A 21979-nucleotide genomic window follows, 5' to 3' on the forward strand; every position below is an offset into this window, starting at 1 on the left:
GGCACACTTTGTACCCCTTAATGCCAATTGAGCATCATTTAAACACCAGTTTTATTTCTGAACATATCCATCCCTTTATGACCCCTGTGTACTGAAATGACTATTTCCAGCAGGATAATGCACCATATTACAAATCTCAACATGGTTTCTTAAACACAACATTGAGTTCACTGTACTCCAACAGCCTCCACAGTCACCAGGACTCAATCCAACAGAGCTCCTTTGGGATGTGGTGGAATGATTGGATTTGCATCATGGATGTGCAGCCGACAAATCGGCAGCAACTGTGTGATGCTATCATGTCAACATAGACCAGAGTATCTGAGGAATGTTTACACCTTCTTGAATCTGTCATTAGGAATGAAGGCATTTCTGAAGGCATAAAGGAGTCCATTCCGGCACTAGCAAGGTGTACATAATAAAGTAGCTAGCGAGTGTATATTTTAAACTTATCTTTATTTTTCCCCATTGAATAATTATTTTTTTCATAGTTTTCCCAGATTTCAGCGCTAACTGCTTCCTGACCACTCTGACCACATTGCGTGTATATATACCGACTCTTTGTTTACATCTCTGGCATTTCTTAATCTTCAGTGAATATTAATGCGGATGTAGGCAACATAAGGGTGCTTAATAATTATGTCTTTCCGGAAATGTGTTTGCCACATGCTGCAGCTCCCAAATGTGTCCTTCATTGTGTTCCCTGGTGGTAATTGTTACACACAGCGCCACCACCAATCCTGTCCCTTTTTTTTGTGATATTTTTATTTCAAAGGATTAACACATTTATTTCTTTTTCATGTGAAATTGTTTTCTAGTAGATGCAGCAGCACACTGAAATATTTCACAGAGCTGTCCTTTCAGTTAAAACAGCTGTACTTTGGAATCCGGCAAAAAGTTCTCCCGTTCCTATGAAGACAGTCAGTCCAAAGTTACTTGCTGTAGCCACTTAAATTCAAGCAAGCATTGCTGTTTCCGACACCACAGTATTACAGAAATCCATACACTTATAAAAATGTAGACAAAAAAAAAAACCCCACTAAAAATACATAGGTAACTTACTATGTAAACATTACATTGTTTGGTAAAGATCAATACTACTGTATATATTTTATTGACCAATGCACCCCTGCATCATGTCAAAGCTCCCTAACATTTGTATGGTTTTCCCAGTTCCCACAACGCACTTTCCCCCATAGTGTGTCCTCCTATATGCGCACAACACATCATTAGTCACCAAGAGCTACAACTGCTTCAGCAAGGGAGCAGTGGCACAGTCTTGGCTGTGATGTTACTACAACGTACCTAAATGGGATGAGGCTGTACACCCACTATACACTTTGGAAAAGAATGGCCGAGGAATGGTTATGAATACTAGTGAGTAGCAAATATACTCGAATATAAACTGATCTGCTTATAAACCAAGGTAATTAAGTTTCCCTCCAGAAAATTTGAAAATGTTTTGACTAGAGAATAAATTTAGGGAAGAAACTCAGGCTGCACTTTTTGCATCCCTCAATATGGTTCTCGTGCTGAAAACCTAAATCGAGATTTTGTACTAGAAAGAGGCAAGACTCACACTCCACACCCTCTGGTATCCTTGTAGTCCTTATTATGTACCCCAAAGCTGTGAAACTTTTCCAGGCCATAAACCTTTACCTTGGCTGGTTACAAGTGATGGTAGGTTTAGTAGGTTTCCATAAATGCGTTCTGCTAGAAAACGCCTGCGTTTATTCACTTGTAGAGGCCCTGCTGCCCACTGCTCACATGCACTCTGTGGGGTGTATTCATCACTGCAGTGTTTGCAGCGGTGGTTATTCTTGGACTCATCCCAGTGCATTGTTTTCATAGCCTGACATGAAGAATCTGTGTTTCTAATAAAGCACGATCTGCACTTTCGCCGGTTCATAGCTTAATATTGAATAAATACCAGCGGCTTACATTTGTGCCTTGTAAATTATTTTACTTGGTGTTGTTGTGAAATGTGATTGCTTTTAAATTATTTCCAGAAGTAATCATTGTGTCATTTATGACTAAAAAGTTGAAGCTAAAATGTAAATAATTGGAAATGGAGGGCAGAGCAGGCAGTGGGGATTTGCAGTAGACTACGGGATAAAGAACTTTTGCCACACTGTGCATTGACAGGCAGTGTTTTTATTCCACTTCATACAGTGGGTGGATATACATATGTTATGCCCAGAACCCAAAGTCTGGCCACTTTGGATTCTAGCCGGTCAAAATGTAAAATGGCTAGCTGATGCGACTAATACATGACAGTGACAGACTTTTTTGGACGGTGGCCAGCCAGAGCACAACCTGACTAGTCCAAGTCCTAAAGTGCCTTTGCCACTGCTGCTACATGCCTCACTGCCATGTGAGTCCTGCCGAACCGTTCCACCGCTGCAGCTTATATTATGTACCCTTCGTGTGAGTCCCACAGCTGGCAAGAAGAGAACTGCATCCACTACAGTACAACAATACAGCTGGGCCGGAGCATCGTTTCCTTCTCCTGCACTGCACGGTTTCCCCTGCTGCCTGCTGCAGCTTTTGGATGTAACCGGAGGGGAACAGAAGTGCGGGGGCACATCGGTAAAAGGCAGCCGGAAAGTTGCTTCTGGACTTGGCTGGCCAGGACAAGTTAGTTCTGGCCAGCCAAAGTTTTTAAAAGTCCATATTTTGTGTATTAGCCGCATTAGCCAGCCATTTCCTGTTTTGACCAGTCAGATCCCAAAGTGGCCAGACTTGGGGTTCTGACTATATACAGCAGTTAGCAGATGCCACAGATGTTGTTTCAGGGCACATGAAATGTTTAGTACACCACGAGGACACAAATATAGGATCTTCTATTTCTGGCTTGTTTTTAAAAGTGCAAGCTTCAGGCACAGTGGCTCACTGATGCAAATTTTGGTCAGAATGGATCAATCCATTCAAAATTAGCAAATTGAGGTGAGGCCTGATACCCACTAGGATGACTTTTCTGAGCGCTTTGTGATTTGAAAAGCTCTAATGTAATGCTATGGGTGTGATCCCGCTTGAGAGATGTGATTTTATAAAAAATCCCTCATAGAATTGCATTAGCAAGAGCTTTTTCAAATCACAAGCTCTTAGAAAAGGCTGCTAGTGGGTTTGAGCCCTAAGCCAGTTTTTGCAGTGGATGCTCCAATCTGCTGTGCAGTTGCTGACATTGGTGCTGGATTGATATGGGTTCATGAAAATGCTTTGACACGGTGCACATTTCTTGTGAAGCAATTAAGGGACGCAAAGGACTTACCAGTAGAGATGATGAAAGATATACAAATCCTTCCGAGTTGATGTAAATTTAGCAAAATTATACAAAATTATTATTTTGCTTAATTTTCCAAATTTGTATGCATATGTATGCAGTTTGAAAATGTACCATTCAATTTAAACCCAGGTTTAAACTGAATGGTCTTTTTTTCAAGCTGCATATATTTGCATAATAATTTGCATAATTTCAGAAGTATTTGCATCTCATTGATCATCCCTACTTACCAGTTTGCTGCTGTGAATACAGACATTCCTGGTTTCTGTGAATAACGTGTTGTCCTTCATAACTGGAAGCTTTCCGGATACAGGGTTCTTTCACTACATGAGTATAGTTATGAAGCAGGGCGAAGGGTTAATTTTTTAGCTGTCTGTTCAGTCCCTGTCCTAGTTAAAAGAATATAAATAATAATAAGAAATATATATTTATAATTAGAAATTCCTCAGCACTTTTTACAATAGGTTCTAGTCCTTGTTTCATTCATGCAATGACTAAATATCTGCACCAGTCTGCCAGTACAGCAAGCTTACCTTGGTTCACTTAACACTACTTTAGATTTAACACCATATGGGTTGTACAAGCCAGCTAGTACAGCTCTTATATGTCTCTAGTCGCAGGAGCAATTTACAGAGAAACCATGGCATAGCTGTACTATCATTAACAGTCTCGGCCTTTTGGCTAAGATCAAGTGTAGTATCTGTTCTTGAAATTTTTGGGGGGACCTGGAAGGATGGCACTGTGGCAGGGTGTCCTTCCTGGTCGTAATTCCCAGGGGTTGATTGAATGGATCTATACCATGGTCGAGGCTGAATGGCTGAGGGCTTTGCTTAGGCGTACTGCCCCTGGAAGTAGCGCTCCAGGTGCACCTGAAAAAACCTGAGATGTGGCAGATCTCAGGCGGAAGTAGGGTGCTTTGGTCTGTACTGCCCATATGCATCGCCAACTAACGCAGCTCCCCGGCCTTTTGGCTAGGGAGAGTGCGGAATTTTTATCACTCCGGCCGCAAGGTCGGGGCCAGCTTGCTGGCACGGGGACTTCGGTTCCCACCCGGCTCCCTCTCGGGGGAGCCACCCAGACCATGTGGACACGGTTGCCACATGGCCAGGCCCTTTGGGTAACCACTGGGCGCAGTAGGGGTCCTCCTCGGAGGACCCCAGGATCCTTCAACCCCTCGGGTGTTGGAGGATGCCACCCCCTGAGCCGAAGGCAAAGGGGGAAGGTTCCCTTCGGGGAACAACCGGAAGGGCCCTGCAGCATTGTGGGGCCCGTGGCTACTCGTGCACGTTTTGTGGGGGTGCTTTAGGGCACTCACGCTTTTTCCGTGCACGGGGCTAATAGCCTTGCTTACCCGGGACCTCTGTTGCATGCAACAGGGGCCAAGAAAGCTTAAAAAAAAACAAAAAAAAAAAAAAAAAAAACAGTCACACAGCTTCTCATTTTCATACATATATTTCTTACCAACTCTCTGCATACTAGGTGTAAACACCAAATATGGCCCTTATATATTCATGTACAAAAGAGTTAAAACTGCATAACCTTTCTTTTTTTCTTTTGTTTGTTTTAAATATTTGGTTACATTACTTGATGCAGCTGAGTTGAAACAGTAATAGCAGGCACTTTAGGAGGTCCTAATGCTGCTGTTGCTTGACTTGCATGATTATGCTGCTCATATTGGACTTTCTGAATAGATTGCAACCTACAGGAGTGAAAGTCATGATACAGCATATGGCTGGTGAAGGACGCTACTGCAGCCAAATAGACCAGCAGGGCTACCAGGGAACTGGTATTGTTTAAAAGGAAATAAAATATGGTAGCCTCCATATACCTCTTGCTACAGTTGTCCTTTAAGTGTAAGCAGAATATCCTAAATCTGCCAGGGTCAATGAATTACACTGCAGAGCTTAATTGCACTGTAAGACTATCGGCTTGTTTTGAAGGTGTTCATTGATTTAATTGCTATAGGAAAAGTCATTTTCTACATATTGCATAATAGCCAAATCGCTGTTCTCTAGAGTTACAACAGATAACTAATACTGAGTTTATTTTATCATTAGAGGAAAAATACACCACCATACAGCCATACGCCGGTCAAGGGAAGGATGAGATTGGCTTTGAGAAGGGCGTCACAGTGGACGTTATCCAGAAGAACCTGGAGGGGTGGTGGTATATAAGGTAAGCACAAAATGTATTGCTTTTACTGAAATCAAGTACAAGCTTTCTAAAAAGGGGACCTGAAGTGAAAAGAATATTGAGGCCGCCATCTTTATTCTCTAATAAACAATGCAGGTTGCCTGACTTTTGTTCTGATGCTCTGCCACTAATACTTTAAGCCACTGGCCCAGAATGAGCCTGCAGTTCATATGCTTTGACTCTCGCCTGTCTCCACTGGCTGCATACTCATTGCAGGTGTCTGACCACTAAAGCCTAAAGCAAAGCATAACAGCCAGGCAACTGGCATTTGTAGGTGAATGAAGATGGCAGCCTTCATATTCCTCTCACTTTAGGTTCCCTTTGAAGGAGCTTAGAAGTTTAGCTCCTAAAATACAATGTACCGCATGATGGACTACTAAATAGCACTCTTGTCTACTCCAGATTTGAACCAGGGGCCCAGGCTCAACTGGACCAGGACACTATTTACATGGAGGTTGCATGTTTTTTACATGTCCGATTTCCTCCCAAATCCCAGAAACTTAATTGAGGCTGCCCAAAATGGTCTTCTGCTGTGACCGTGGTAGGGTTTAAATTGTTAGCTCAACCGAGGGACCCTCAGTGATATGACATGTGAGGGTTACTTCTTCTTCATGTGACACTGGCGCTTGTGATGCCTTCTGTTTTAGGTGAGCAAAATCTTCCTTGGCATAGCTCTTTCAGGGTTGGTTAGATGCATATTTAGCACAAAATTAGTAGATAAATGCAAAACTTCTCAGGTGCATAAAGCACCCAAAATTGAACAAAGCAAATTCTACTAGCAATCAGAAGCAAAGTACGGTATTAGACAGAATGATTTCTTCATCAGGATTGGCCATGTGAGTCCTAAAGCCTGGCTACATTTCAGTGAAAAACATGACATAAAATGGTGGCAAAGGGGGTGCCAGGGCCAGTGACAAGAGTGGAGTCTGGGAATAGTTTGTACATTTAGCTGAGTATTTCACGACCCACCTCATCCATATTCAGTTTTGTGCACAAGAAAGGGACAAAGTGACTATGCTGGCACCACCTGCTGTGCACCTGCAGTTTGTAGGAAGTGGAACTTCAGGACCCCAGTTCTTGAACAGGAAGCTAGCAGACTGCTGGAGTCTTCTGTCTGGGTGGATAGATGGAAGCTGCAGACAAGCACATAAAACACATTTTTACATTTGAAAATAACCAATGTTCTTGCTGAATTTAATTTGTTGCTTTTGGCTTTAGTTGGACTTTAAAAAGTGTCAACTAAAGTCACCAAATATTTGAGCTGAAACACTTGTTACAAGCACTTAGGATCAGTCCCAGTGGATCCCCTAGTAGCATAATCATCTAATTGGAATATAATAGTGTAGTCTACCTTTAAATATTATGAAACAAATCTCAACCTTAAAGAGAACTTGAGACAAATAGAACATACATAATTTTGATACTTACCTGGGGCTTCCTCCAGCCCCCTGCAGGCCATGGGCTCCCTCAGTGTCCTTCCAGTCCCCTTCGTTCCTCCTCTCTGTGCCAGCTAGTCGGGACCACTACTTATGTATGGCCCTTGTTAGCACTCCTGTGGCCAGGAGCATTCTGCGCCTGCACAGTTAACTAACTGTTCTATTTGTCTCAGGTTCTCTTTAAACATGTAGCATGTTGACATTCCTACATGTGTGGAATTTCCTTCCTTGCCTGTGTGGTTCTATTCCTTCAGAGTAAATCCCCAGCTGGAGAACAGAGGTTGGGAGCTAGGTCTGACACATGCACAGACACAGACACACTTGTGCTCAGGTGTTTCTCAGCTTCATATAATGTACTAATAGAATACAGACCTGTGATGCCTAATGTACAGACACTGATAATACTAGACCGATACTAATAGAGAGCTGTCAGGAAAGTAGCCTTGTGTATGATTTTGTTTATTATTTCTTTTGCAAGCCATGAAATAGTATTTACAGATAGGATCTGAGTGGTGAGTGTTGTACACATGTAGAACAGTAATATAGCAAGTAGCCTAAATAGTATAAGATGTATTTTGGTTAGATGTATATTTAACACAAAATACGTAAATGAACGCAAAACTTTTTCAGGAGCATAAAGTCTGATGCACGGACCACCATTAATATTGCCATGCACCCAGTACATGGCAGTATTACCGATACTAACACCAGCAGAGTACTGCATGTTGGGCAATTAGTGCTGCCTGCAATATGTGGGTAATGTGTGTTTGGTTACTTGCTTAATGTGCCTTACCATAGCAATACTCACGTTATCCATGTACTTGCATGTTCCACAGCGAGCGGTACTCTGCTGTCATTAGTACTGGTAATATTGCCATGTGATGAGTACGCATGGCGTGAAAGCCATCAAGTGAATGAAAGCCATAAAGTGTTAGGCCTCTTTCACATGTGAGGCTGGACTATGCTCTTGTCGGGCAGTACAGCCTCCCATCTGCTGACCATGGTGTGTCTTTTGGCTGCAATTTTATGCAATTGAATGGCAAGGTTTTTAACCCCAGGTGTATTAGCGTTTGAAAGATAGTGTGTTTATCTGACAGCAAGAAACCACGTCACACCTGAGGGCTGCGTAAAAGTTAACTTCCCTGACGGTATGATTATTTCCTGATTTTAGAGTCTAAAAGCGGTTAAAAAAAATTCCTACTGCAGATAGATCTGCAGCAGCCCCACTGCACTTTACTTCACCTCATCGGGATCCAGCACTTCAATTCTCCCTCCTGCCCACAAACCGTGTGATATTCTTCTAACACATGCCAACTATATTTGCTATGTTTCAGATATCAAGGTAAAGAAGGCTGGGCACCTGCGTCCTACCTAAGGAAGGCTAAAGATGACATCCCTTGCCGAAAGAAAAACCTGGCTGGTCCTGTTGAGATTATTGGAAATATAATGGAAATCAGCAATCTTCTAAACAAGAAAACCAATGAAAAGGATGGCCCAGGGAGCAGCGAAACAGAAGAACCCCAAATTACCAAGAAAGAGATCAGCTTGCCAATCCTTTGCAATGATTCCAATGGAAACTCCATGGTAACTCTGGAGAAAATCAATGCCAAGACCACTCCCGGGTCACCAGCTGTGGCAAGAATTGCTCCCCAGAGAGCTGAAATAAGTAAGAAAATTAAATTTGAATGGTTGTATTTCAGTTAATAAGTATTCTTCGTTACCACTCAAGCATCACTGCTAGAGCATGACTGCCTTCATAGGTGAACATGGCCTCAGATGACATAAAGAGTCATTTCCATCTCCACTGCAAAGGGGATTGAGTGAAAATGTCTGGGAGTTGGTGGACAGCTGTAATTTGCCGTAGGGAAGATGAGGGTCTGCAAATTAATGCAAAGGATATTTTCCTTTCTACTTGGCCAAAAATGTATTTTTCTTGAGGTGGCAGCTGTGCATAATTTTTTTAACCTCTTGAGTACCTGCTGTCTCTGGCCCCTTACGGACCAGAGACTGCTGGTACAAAAAACAGGGCTCACCAATGTTAAGCTGCACAGACCCATCGCTCTCGACTATTTGCACTGCTCTACTGTCGCTGCAGCCCACTCTGCCCTCGTTATGACAGCAAAGCTCCGTGAGCCAGTCAGGAGCCAAGTTCATTGGCTTCTGACACTGTGATCACTGGGATTGGCTGCGATTGGTTTAGACTGGTCACAAGGTTAGGAGACAATGAAATCAGCTCCTGAACGGCTCACTTACCTCTGCTGTCATAACGAAGGCAGAGCAAGTGGGGTGAGTCCGTGCGGCACGGTAAATCTACGCCTTGGCATGGATAACAGGACCTGTGGATTTCAATTAGCCTGGTCTGGAAGCGGTTAAAAAAGCACATTATATACTCACGGGTAAGCTGACCTTTATATGCCAAAAAATGGGGTAAAATTGGGACGTCAGTTTATCTGCAGGTTATGTCTAGTTTGGATTATGTGTTGTCCCCTGGGTCACCTATGCAGACTGCATGTTGAAAGGTTTGTGGCCCGCAAGTTATGTCTGCCTGTTTGGGAGCCATCAGCAGTCATCTTTGCTTAAACTTCTGACCCATCTGGAAGATTGAGACTCGCTGTCAGTTGACTGTAACCGCATTGACATTAGTTGGGAAACAGGACGTTGATTAACATGGGCTGTGAAGTCAAATGTATTTTTCCCCATTGAGAAAAAAATGCATTAAATGCATCTAGTGGAAATGGACCCTTTTGAGCTCTCTTGAGGCACCTTGAAGCTAAATCTGGACAGGTACCTATAAACTACCAAAAGGTTCCTAATGCTTATTCTGCATAGGGTGCCTGGAGGGATGGAGGATATTACGGGGTGGGGTGGAGGTTTGCCAGCTTATCCTTGGCTCACGCAGGTTTGTGTAGGGTTTTATGGTAAGTGTTGGGAAGGACAATCTGCAGGTCTGCTTGTCTGTGGTATGTATACGGTACTATGTCCTGTTTTCTTTTTGTGTAGATACTTTTATATAAGTCACTATTTTTATACCGAAACCCTGTACCCGGCATTGATTCTATTGTGTTCTGTCCTCCTTTGCAGGTTCTCCAAACTTGAGAATGAAGCCGCCACCTCGGAGGGAATCTAGCTTGGTTCGTTATTCTCCTTCTGTTTTCCTTCCTTTAGATTAAGATCATTTTCTTGTGTTACCAGTAAAATGGGATTGACATCAGAACGTGCAATTTAAATAATCCACAGGCTCATTACAGGGCTTAGCGTAAGTGATATGGCTGTAATGGACCTTTAGCTGTAATGAGGGGAAAAGCTTATGAAAACACAAAGTCTTTTCTTTGCTTAGTAAGTCTGGAAACAATTTGGTGAAATTAAGATGGTGTGAGAGTGCCAGTGAGAAACACAAAGTGTTGCCCATTATTTATCAAAAACAACTCATTATCATTTTTAACATTTTATGAGTGGCTATGATGGACACATTTTACAGTTTTTAGCGTTAAGACTACCCAATAGAGCATCATCTTTGCTCATTTGAAGCAAGCATGTTGGAGTTTGGGATGTGTAAACTTACACTGCCACGTATGTGAGGCTATCTACAACAACAACAACAACAAATAACATTTGTAAAGCGCTTTTCTCCCGTGGGACTCAAAGCGCATAAGCATGGCTCCGACCATCGTGGTACAGAGGAAGAATTTTATAAGTCTGGAAATGCCAGGCTAAACAGGTGTCTTTTCAGTCTGGATTTGAATAGCTCCAGGGATTGTGCTGTCTTTACTGGGTGTGGCAGGGAGTTCCAAAGAGTAGGGGCAGCATGACAGAAGCCTCTATCTCCAGATTTTTTGAGGTGCACTCTGGGAGTGACCAAGTTTATAGAACTTGCTGATCTGAGGTTGTGAGAGGTGTGGTGCAGCTTCAGCAAGTCCTTCATGTATCCAGGGCCCAGATTGTGCAGGGATTTGAATGTCAGCAGTCCAATCTTGAAGAGTATTCTCCATTCTACTGGTAGCCAGTGCAGTGAGCGAAGGATCGGTGTAATGTGACAGTGGCGAGGCTGGTTTGTTGGCAATCTGGCAGCAGCATTCTGCACTAATTGCAGGCGACGCAGGTCCTTTTTGGGGAGGCCAGCATAAAGGGCATTGCAGTAGTCCAGCCGTGATGTGATGAATGCGTGGACTAGGGTTGGAAGATCCTCTGGGGGAATCAGATGTTTAATCTTTGCAATGCAATCTTTGCAATCTACATGTATTCCACATTTCATCCAGTGTGCCTACATTAAGATACAGTCCTTGATTTGGAGATCCATTCTTACATTCTATCGAGAAATTAATGGCAGCACACATCTTGGTAGCGGTGGTGCTGCCATTGGTGTCAGGAATGGGTAAGGGTGCAAACTGTAGAAGCCAGAAGATGAATAGGAAAATGCAACAAAGCTACATGCGGGCACCTTATGGGCCCTCTCTATATACTATATGTATTATGCTTTTCGCAAATATAACTAAAGCACTGTGCTACATTCAATATACGCCATTGTATGGACATATTTCTTCTATTAATATCAGCATCTGATAGTTATAAAGTGTAATTGAAAAAAGATACCGTCCATCAATTTCAACCGGAACACAGGAAAATAATTACTGTCCTGAACCCGTATTTGTCCCAGTTGATTCAGAGAAAAGCAAAAACAAAAACGTTACAGGCTTGAGCCAATTCGTTTTGAAAGGTGAAAAATTCCTTCCCAACTCCAGATGGCAGTCCGATAAATCCCTGGGTCATCTCTGCCAGGAATTACCTAGTAATTATAGCCGTGGATGTCCTTCAATGAAAAGAAGCATCCAAGCCCTCTTTAAATGCAGATAAATATAATTCGCCATAACCATTTCCTGTTGTTAGATATATTCAACCAACCATAACCACTTTCTATATAAATGTCAAAAAGGTTTTCCCTCCATACGCAGATCATGTCCCTTTGTTCTTTGTACAAGCCTAGGGACAAAAAATTCAACTACCAAGCTTTTGTATTATCCTCTGATGTATTAATACATGCTAATCGGGTCTCAGTTGTCTTTTTTCCAAGCTAAATAACCTTTAATTGAGACCGTCCATTCCTCTGATTAATTGCCCATCTTTATACCTGTTCTAGAAGGTTACTGCCCTTTCTATAATCAAGTGCCCAAAATTGTATCCCTTATGCCAGAAATGACCTTTCAAGTCATTTATACGGAGAGAGTAGTATGCTAGCATCTCAAGATTTTATTTCCCATTTTATGCATCCCAGAATTGTATTTACTTTAGCTTCCACTGCTTGGCTTTGTATACGGTTACTTAAAGTTTATCTGAGACAAAGCTATCACAAGGATTCCTTTAGCCCCCTAAAGTCTGTCTGCTCCCTCGCCTCCCTGGTAAAGTCCCCAACTGAGTCAGACGGGGACTACAGCGCATGTGCTGTCCCGGACGCAGGTGCACTCCCCGATTGCACTCCCATGGTTGGGAACATTTTGCACATGTGCTGTTCAGGACTGCAACTGTGCTTGTGGCTTCAGGCCATGGGAGCATGATCCGGGGGTGCTCACAGCCAGGACAACGCATGTGCAGTGGCCTGCAATCCAGCTTAATTATGAACTCCACTGCGGTGCAACAGAGGGGACCAGATAACCACAGAAAGAGCTTACGGACTACAGAGGACTGGAGGGAGCCTCAGGTAACTGATCAAAGAAAAGTATAGGGATCACAGGGCTAGTTGCAAAAATACATATAAACTTTAAAGGGATACTGTAGGGGGGTCAGGGGAAAATGAGTTGAACTTACCCGGGGCTTCTAACGGTCCCCCGCAGACATCCTGTGTTGGCGCAGCCACTCACCGATGCTCCGGCCCCGCCTCCGGTTCACTTCTGGAATTTCAGACTTTAAAGTCTGAAAACCACTGCGCCTGCGATGCCGTGTCCTCGATCCCGCTGATGTCATCAAGAGCGCACAGCGCAGGCCCAGTATGGTCTGTGTCTGCGCAGTACACTCCTGGTGACATCAGCGGGAGCGAGGACACGGGCGTGCAGGCGTAGTGGTTTTCTGACTTTAAAGTCAGAAATTCCAGAAGTGAACTGGAGGCGGGGCCGGAGCATCGGTGAGTGGCTGCGCCAACACAGGATGTCTGCGGGGGACCATTAGAAGCCCCGGGTAAGTTCAGCTCATTTTCCCCCGACACCCCTACAGTATCCCTTTAATATATCAAAAATACAGCAATGAATACATACATACACATGCACACCTAAAACCAATAGCTAGCCATATAAATGGGGTACCCCACAGTCCCGACCGGAGTGCACTGCCATTAGATCAGAAACTGGGTTTAATCCAAATCTTCGGGCCCACTAATAATAGCTAGTAAATAAGGAAGCCTTTGCAGAAGTCATAAGCAGAATTTGAATGGTATCAGCAGCCAAGAAAACCCTGTGTGTCATATGAAAGCACGCCTCTGTATAAATATACAAACGCCCTCATTACTGACACATGTGCTGGTGTCAAACATCAACCTTTTGACTGCAAAGCCCCCTGGGATGTGGGACCCAACTGGCATCGGCGTGGCCCTCACGTGAGCGGAGCCTACCCGGAAGATTGGCCACATCAGCTTCTCCCGTGCCTCCGCCACTCTTCCTCCCTTTGCCGCATACATGGCGTACATGGCGGCTGATTGTACGCAATGACTGGCGAGTCCCCATGCGGATATGCCAGTGTGATAAAGCGGTCTGCTTCCTTCCAGGTGGCCACGCCGCTGGTGCGGCACACTTGAGTTGGGTCCCCAATTGGGTTTCGCAATTTTAGGGTCAAAAAGCATGCAACATACCGCCAGGGAGGTTAAAGGACAACTGTAATGAGAGGGATATGAAGGCTGCCATATTTATTTCTCTTGAAACAATACCAGTTTCATGCAGGTTGGAATGTGTGTGCAAGTCTTTTAAACAACTGTGTTGTTTTTGGTTTTTGAATGCAGACTTGTGCAGTTTGTCATTTAGCTTGCACACATAGTATTAAAGTGAGTTGGTTGTTTGGTGTGTGTGTACTTACTTTTCTGGTAAACAACTTGTTGTACGGTTGGTCATGTTCTGCGGTTGGTTGTGCATTAAGTTGGACGAGTATTCGAGCCTTTAACCCTGTACCGGAAACAATAGGAGACTCATATCTGTGCTACTAATGTTCTGTTTCTTAGCTGTACTACACATACAGATCATTATCTCCTACGTTTATTTTCACTTCAGATTCCCCTTATACGAATCTACAAATTACCTGTGTACTATAGGAAGTTTGATTCCTGTTGACATCAAGTTGTGGAGCATCTACTCTTTGCTGTTGTTGTGTATATCTGAAGCTATATGGAATAGATGCACAATTAAATCTGTGGTCTTCATGAAGATATTTCATCAATGTTTCTACTATGGCCTCTTTGCTGTTGTCACATTTTTAAAAGGTTATTCTGTGTCAGAGGTTACAGCTGTGAGTCATTTATCATTTTAAATTGGAAAGTGTATCTCTTACATTTGGCAGGCTATCAAAAGGCATTACTAATAATTGTGGTGACTGGCTGTAATTTTCAGTGTCCACCTTGCAGGCATGTCTTTGAAATGTAATTCTCGGTGCTCTGTTCTGCAGGGATTCCAGTTGCCAAAACCACCTGAACCTCCATCAGTAGAAGTGGAGTATTACACCATTGCCGAGTTCCAGTCCTGCATATCCGACGGGATAAGTTTCCACGGAGGTCAAAAGGCTGATGTAAGCATTGAGTTTGTTTCTTTGATTCTTGTGTTGTAGCTTCTGAACTCATCTGTTGAAGGCCATGTGACCTCAAACGTGTCTGCATACCAGAATTGGAATTACCTATGGGAGACTGGCTAGCTTACAATTTTCTTGTATATTAAGAACATCAATATATGTCCTATGTCCCTGGCAGCCACGATACATACTGGGAGATGTAGTTCCCATTGATGTGATTACATCTCCTGGCCAGGAGATGTAACCACATCAGTGAACTTAGGAAAGGGTTTATGCATACCGTGGACTTGGCTATGTCTTTTTGGGACAACTTTAATAAACTCTTTTGTAAACACAGAACAAAATAAGCGTGTAGTTTCCATGTCCCGATTCCAGTATGTTTCAAGTCAGTGGATAAGAAACCACAAAAAAAAAAAAAAAAAGAGAAAAACCCTGATTACAGCCAGAAAACTGAATTTTTTTAAAGCGGGCCTGAACTCAGAACATCCTCTCTGCTCTAAAAGATACAGCATAATAACCTTTAAACAAAAAAAATGTTGTTGTTACAGCTGATACAAATCCTAAAATAAATCTGCCTATTTCCTGATTCATGGACGCAGGCATATTGTTAACAGCCTGTGCTTTCAAATGAGCTTATCTGCCATCTATGCGGTGGCAGTCACATTACAACTTGTGATTAGACACAAATGAGGGGGAAATAAATAAATAAGTGGGCTATACTCTCTAAATACATACAGGGTGTATTTCTCTATGTTTTCCATCTGTCCTGTGCAAGAGTTCAGGTACACTTTAACCACTTGAGGACCTAGGGCTTTCTACCCCTTAAGGACCGGCCACTTTTTTTCCATTCAGACCACTGCAGCTTTCACGGTTTATTGCTCGCTCATACAACCTACCACGTAAATGAATTTTGGCTCCTTTTCTTGTCACTAATAAAGCTTTCTTTTGATGCTATTTGATTGCTCCTGCGATTTTTACTTTTTATTATATTCATCAAAAAAGACATGAATTTTGGCAAAAAAATGATTTTTTTAACTTTCTGTGCTGACATTTTTCAAATAAAGTAAAATTTCTGTATACATGCAGCGCGAAAAATGTGGACAAACATGTTTTTGATAAAAAAAAAACCATTCAGTGTATATTTATTGGTTTGGGTAAAAGTTATAGCGTTTACAAACTATGGTGCAAAAAGTGAATTTTCCCATTTTCAAGCATCTCTGACTTTTCTGACCCCCTGTCATGTTTCATGAGGGGCTAGAATTCCAGGATAGTATAAATACCCCCCAAATGACCCCATTTTGGAAAGAAGACATCCCAAAGTATTCACTGAGAGGCATAGTGAGTTCATAGAAGATATTATTTTTTGTCACAAGTAAGCGGAAAATGACACTTTGTGAGAAAAAAAAAAAAAAAAAAAGTTTCCATTTCTTCTAACTTGCGACAAAAAAAAATGAAATCTGCCACGGACTCACCATGCCCCTCTCTGAATACCTTGAAGGGTCTACTTTCCAAAATGGGTCATTTGTGGGGTGTGTTTACTGTCCTGACATTTTGGGGGGTGCTAAATTGTAAGCACCCCTGTAAAGCCTAAAGGTGCTCATTGGACTTTGGACCCCTTAGCGCAGTTAGGCTGCAAAAAAGTGCCACACATGTGGTATTGCCGTACTCAGGAGAAGTAGTATAATGTGTTTTGGGGTGTATTTTTACACATACCCATGCTGGGTGGGAGAAATATCTCTGTAAATGACAATTTGTTAATTTTTTTTACACACAATTGTCCATTTACAGAGATCTTTCTCCCACTCATTATGGGTATGTGTAAAAATACACCACAAAACACATTATACTACTTCTCCTGAGTACGGCGATACCACATGTGTGGCACTTTTTTGCACCCTAACTGCGCTAAAGGGTCCAAAGTCCAATGAGTACCTTTAGGATTTCACAGGTCATTTTGAGAAATTTCGTTTCAAGACTACTCCTCACGGTTTAGGGCCCCTAAAATGCCAGGGCAGTATAGGAACCCCACAAATGACCCTATTTTAGAAAGAAGACACCCCAAGGTATTCCGTTAGGAGTATGGTGAGTTCATAGAAGATTTTATTTTTTGTCAAAAGTTAGCGGAAAATGACACTTTGTGAAAAAACACAATTAAAATCAATTTCCGCTAACTTGTGACAAAAAATAAAATCTTCTATGAACTCGCCATACTACTAACGGAATACCTTGGGGTGTCTTCTTTCTAAAATGGGGTCATTTGTGGGGTTCCTATACTGCCCTGGCATTTTAGGGGCCCTAAACCGTGAGGAGTAGTCTTGAAACGAAATTTCTCAAAATGACCTGTAAAATCCTAAAGGTACTCATTGGACTTTGGGCCCTTTAGCGCAGTTAGGGTGCAAAAAAGTGCCACACATGTGGTATCGCCATACTCGGGAGAAGTAGTACAATGTGTTTTGGGGTGTATTTTTACACATACCCATGCTGGGTGGGAGAAATACCTCTGTAAATGGACAATTGTGTGTAAAAAAATCAAAAGATTGTCATTTACAGAGGTATTTCTCCCACCCAGCATGGGTATGTGTAAAAATACACCCCAAAACACATTATACTACTTCTCCCGAGTACGGCGATACCACATGTGTGGCACTTTTTTGCACCCTAACTGCACTAAGGGGCCCAAAGTCCAATGAGTACCTTTAGGATTTCACAGGTCATTTTTGTTTCAAGACTACTCCTCACGGTTTAGGGCCCCTAAAATGCCAGGGCAGTATAGGAACCCCACTAATGACCCCATTTTAGAAAGAAGACACCCCAAGGTATTCCGTTAGGAGTATGGTGAGTTCATAGAAGTTTTTATTTTTTTGTCACAAGTTAGCGGAAATTGATTTTAATAGTTTTTTTTCACAAAGTGTCTTTTTCCGCTAACTTGTGACAAAAAATAAAATCTTCTATGAACTCACCATACCCCTAACGGAATACCTTGGGGTGTCTTCTTTCTAGAATGGGGTCATTTGTGGGGTTCCTATACTGCCCTGGCATTTTAGGGGCCCTAAACCGTGAGGAGTAGTCTTGAAACCAAATGTCGCAAAATGACCTGTGAAATCCTAAAGGTACTCATTGGACTTTGGGCCCCTTAGCGTACTTAGGGTGTAAAAAAGTGCCACACATGTGGTACCGCCGTACTCAGGAGAAGTAGTATAATGCGTTTTGGGGTGTATTTTTACACATACCCATGCTAAGTGGGAGAAATATCTCTGTAAATGACAATTGTTTGATTTTTTTACACACAATTGTCCATTTACATAGAAATTTCTCCCACCCAGCATGGGTATGTGTAAAAATACACCCCAAAACACATTATACTACTTTTCCTGAGTATGGCGGTACCACATGTGTGACACTTTTTTGCAGCCTAGGTGCGCTAAGGGGCCCAACGTCCTATTCACAGGTCATTTTGAGGCATTTGTTTTCTAGACTACTCCTCGCGGTTTAGGGCCCCTAAAATGCCAGGGCAGTATAGGAACCCCACAAGTGACCCCATTTTAGAAAGAAGACACCCCAAGGTATTCTGTTAGGAGTATGGTGAGTTCATAGAAGATTTTATTTTTTGTCAAAAGTTAGCGGAAAGTGACACTTTGTGGAAAAAAACCAATAAAAATCAATTTCCGCTAACTTTTGACAAAAAATAAAATCTTCTATGAACTCGTCATACACCTAACAGAATACCTTGGGGTGTCTTTTTTTCTAAAATGGGGTCACTTGTGGGGTTCCTATACCGCCCTGGCATTTTACGGGCCCAAAACCGTGAGTAGTCTGGAAACCAAATGTCTCAAAATGACTGTTCAGGGGTATAAGCATCTGCAAATTTTGATGACAGGTGGTCTATGAGGGGGCGAATTTTGTGGAACCGGTCATAAGCAGGGTGGCCTTTTAGATGACAGGTTGTATTGGGCCTGATCTGATGGATAGGAGTGCTAGGGGGGTGACAGGAGGTGATTGATGGGTGTCTCAGGGGGTGGTTAGAGGGGAAAATAGATGCAATCAATGCACTGGGGAGGTGATCGGAAGGGGGTCTGAGGGGGATCTGAGGGTTTGGCCGAGTGATCAGGAGCCCACACGGGGCAAATTAGGGCCTGATCTGATGGGTAGGTGTGCTAGGGGGTGACAGGAGGTGATTGATGGGTGTCTCAAGGTGTGATTAGAGGGGGGAATAGATGCAAGCAATGCACTGGCGAGGTGATCAGGCCTGGGGTCTGAGGGCATTCTGAGGGTGTGGGCGGGTGATTGAGTGCCCTAGGGGCAGATAGGGGTCTAATCTGATAGGTAGCAGTGACAGGGGGTGATTGATGGGTAATTAGTGGGTGTTTAGGGTAGAGAACAGATGTAAACACTGCACTTGGGAGGTGATCGGACGTCGGATCTGCGAGCGATCTATTGGTGTGGGTGGGTGATCAGATTGCCCGCAAGGGGCAGGTTAGGGGCTGATTGATGGGTGGCAGTGACAGCGGGTGATTGATGGGTGGCAGTGACAGGGGGTGATTGATGGGTGGCAGTGACAGGGGGTGATTGATGGGTGATTGATAGGTGATTGACAGGTAATCAGTGGGTTATTACAGGGGAGAACAGATGTAAATATTGCACTGGCGAATTGATAAGGGGGGGTCTGAGGGTAATCTGAGCGAGTAGGCGGGTGATTGGGTGCCCGCAAGGGGCAGATTAGGGTCTGATCTGATGGGTAACAGTGACAGGTGGTGATAGGGGGTGATTTATGGGTGATTGATGGGTAATTAGTGGGTGTTTAGAGGAGAGTAAACGCTGCGCTTGGGTGGTGATCTGATGTCGCATCTGCGGGCGATCTATTGGTGTGGGTGGGTAATCAGATTGCCCGCAAGGGGCAGGTTAGGGGCTGATTGTTGGGTGGCAGTGACAGGGGGTGACAGGGGGTGATTGATGGGTGATAGGTGATTGGCAGGTGATTGACAGGTGATCAGTGGGTTATTACAGGGAAGGATAGATGTAAATAATGCCCTGGCGAATTGATAAGGGGGGGTCTGAGGGTAATCTGAGCGTGTAGGCGGGTGATTGGGTGCCCGCAAGGGGCAGATTAGGGTCTGATCTGATAGGTAACAGTGATAGGGGGTGATTGATGGGTAATTAGTGGGTGTTTAGAGAAGATAACAGATGTAAACAATACATTTGGGAGGTAATCTGACGGCGGGTTTGCGGGCGATCTAATGGTGTGGGTGGGTGATCAGATTGCCCGCAAGGGGCAGGTTAGGGGCTGATTGATGGGTGGCAGTGACAGGGGGTGACAGGGGGTGATTGATGGGTGATAGGTGATTGGCAGGTGATTGACAGGTGATCAGTGGGTTATTACAGGGAAGAACAGATGTAATGAATGCACTGGTGAATTGATAAGGGGGGGTCTGAGGGCAATCTGAGCGTGTGGGCGGGTGATTGGGTGCCCGCAAGGGGCAGATTAGGGTCTGATCTGATAGGTAAAAGTGACAGGTGGTGATAGGGGGTGATTGATGGGTGATTGATGGGTAATTAGTGTGTGTTTAGAGGAGAGAATAGATGTAAACAATGGATTTGGGAGGTGATCTGATGTCGGATCTGCGGGCGATCTATTGGTGTGGGGGGGTGATCAGATTGCCCGCAAGGGGCAGGTTAGGGGCTGATTGATGGGTGGCAGTGACAGGGGGTGATTGATGGGTGATTGACGGGTGATTGACAGGTGATTGACAGGTGATTGACAAGTGATCAGGGGGGATAGATGCATACAGTACATTGGGGGGGGTGGTCTGGGGGGGGGTCTGGGGAGAATCTGGGGGGTTGGGGGGTGATCAGGAGGGAGCAGGGGGCAGGGGGGGGGGGGTATTAAAAAAAATAGCATTGACAGATAGTGACAGGGAGTGATTGATGGGTGATTAGGGGGGTGATTGGGTGCAAACAGGGGTCTGGGGGGTTGGCAGGGGGGGGGTCTGATGGGTGCTGTGGGCGATCTGGGGCGGGGGGGGGGGAGAAAATCAGTGTGCTTGGTGCAGACTAGGGTGGCTGCAGCCTGCCCTGGTGGTCCCTCGGACACTGGGACCACCAGGGCAGGAGGCAGCCTGTATAATACACTTTGTAAACATTACAAAGTGTATTATACACTTTGTATGCGGCGATCGTCGGGTTAACATCCCGCCGGCGCTTCCGTATGGCCGGCGGGATGTTGCGGCGAGTGAGCGGCGACAGGCGGAGGCGGAGGATCGCGTCACGGATGACGCGATCGCTCCGCCCATGCCCAAACAAGGACCGCCGCATTTTGTCAATACGGCGGTCCTTGCGGCATCTGCTTCCCGGCCGCCATTTGTCTATACGGCGGTCGGGAAGTAGTTAAATAAACTATAGATGGAGGCTTCTATATTAAAGTGGACCAAATTAAAAATACAAGATTTCAGAAATAAAATCTATTTTCTAAATTATAATAATAAATAGCAGCCTTTTTTCAGCTGCACTATGACAAATATAAAATAATTTACATTTATTGGAGGAACCCCTCCCTTCTTTTCATATTGCCGGGACAGAATCCAGCAAAGAAGGAATTGCTAATGGCTGCCACCTGTATAACCCTAGTTATGAAAAGAGAAGGGTGAAAAGTATGCACTGAAATGCTCATAGGCTTGAAGGAGTGTTTATTTATCTTTGTATGTGTCAGAGCGGTGCTACAAAATATTTTGAATTAAAAAAATGTTTGGTTTGGGTCCGCTTTAAGCATTGTGGTTTCCTTAAAAGTGAGTAGTCCCTATTGTAATTCTGAGCATGTTAACCATCTTTGTGGTGTTATGTAACAGACAGTTTTAAGCAGGGGCCATTTTGGTAAAGCGTAGGGCCACCCTAATTTTATTAATGTTCTGAATAGAACCAGAAGGATTGAGAATGTTTGTAAAGTTATTGTTGATGTCTGCCTTTCTCCATTATGGAGAATTCCATTTTTTGTCTCAGTGGTAGAAAGTGGTGCAATGTGAGTCCAAAGTGAAAGGAAGTGAGGGACAAGAAATAAAGCCTAGAAAATGCTTTCCACTACCCAACTCTTCAACAAAATATTTTTCCATTTACTCTACTAAGGGATTTATGCTACTTCCTGTCTGGAAAGGAAATTAAAAAAATATATTTCCAGCTCGTAATAAAAACTTTTAGGCTTTGTTCAAATCTAAAATTGCTGATGGCAGCGATTTTTGATTTTCTGCACTCCTCCCACCCCCCTCCTGGCGCTTACCTGCGAGCTGTGATTTTGTTGAAAGCTCTTTTCAAAGCGCTTTTGCAG

At 43.7% G+C, this 21979-nt stretch overlaps 1 protein-coding gene and 1 pseudogene across 7 annotated transcripts in view; both read left to right on the forward strand.

Annotated features, from left to right (window-relative positions):
• Nucleotides 1-21979, forward strand: part of SH3PXD2A (SH3 and PX domains 2A) — a 455860-nt gene that overhangs the window by 430974 nt on the left and 2907 nt on the right. For all 7 annotated transcript variants that reach the window (XM_068257340.1, XM_068257342.1, XM_068257341.1 and 4 more), the window contains 4 exons: nt 5341-5458; nt 8247-8578; nt 9994-10043; nt 14548-14667. In XM_068257340.1, coding sequence (XP_068113441.1) covers nt 5341-5458; nt 8247-8578; nt 9994-10043; nt 14548-14667 — 620 coding nt within the window. The remainder of the gene's footprint in view (nt 1-5340; nt 5459-8246; nt 8579-9993; nt 10044-14547; nt 14668-21979) is intronic.
• On the forward strand, nt 3944-4146 carry LOC137537369 (U2 spliceosomal RNA; annotated as a pseudogene).

Source organism: Hyperolius riggenbachi, chromosome 10, assembly GCF_040937935.1.
Source record: "Hyperolius riggenbachi isolate aHypRig1 chromosome 10, aHypRig1.pri, whole genome shotgun sequence".
Taxonomy (NCBI): Eukaryota; Metazoa; Chordata; class Amphibia; order Anura; family Hyperoliidae; genus Hyperolius; species Hyperolius riggenbachi.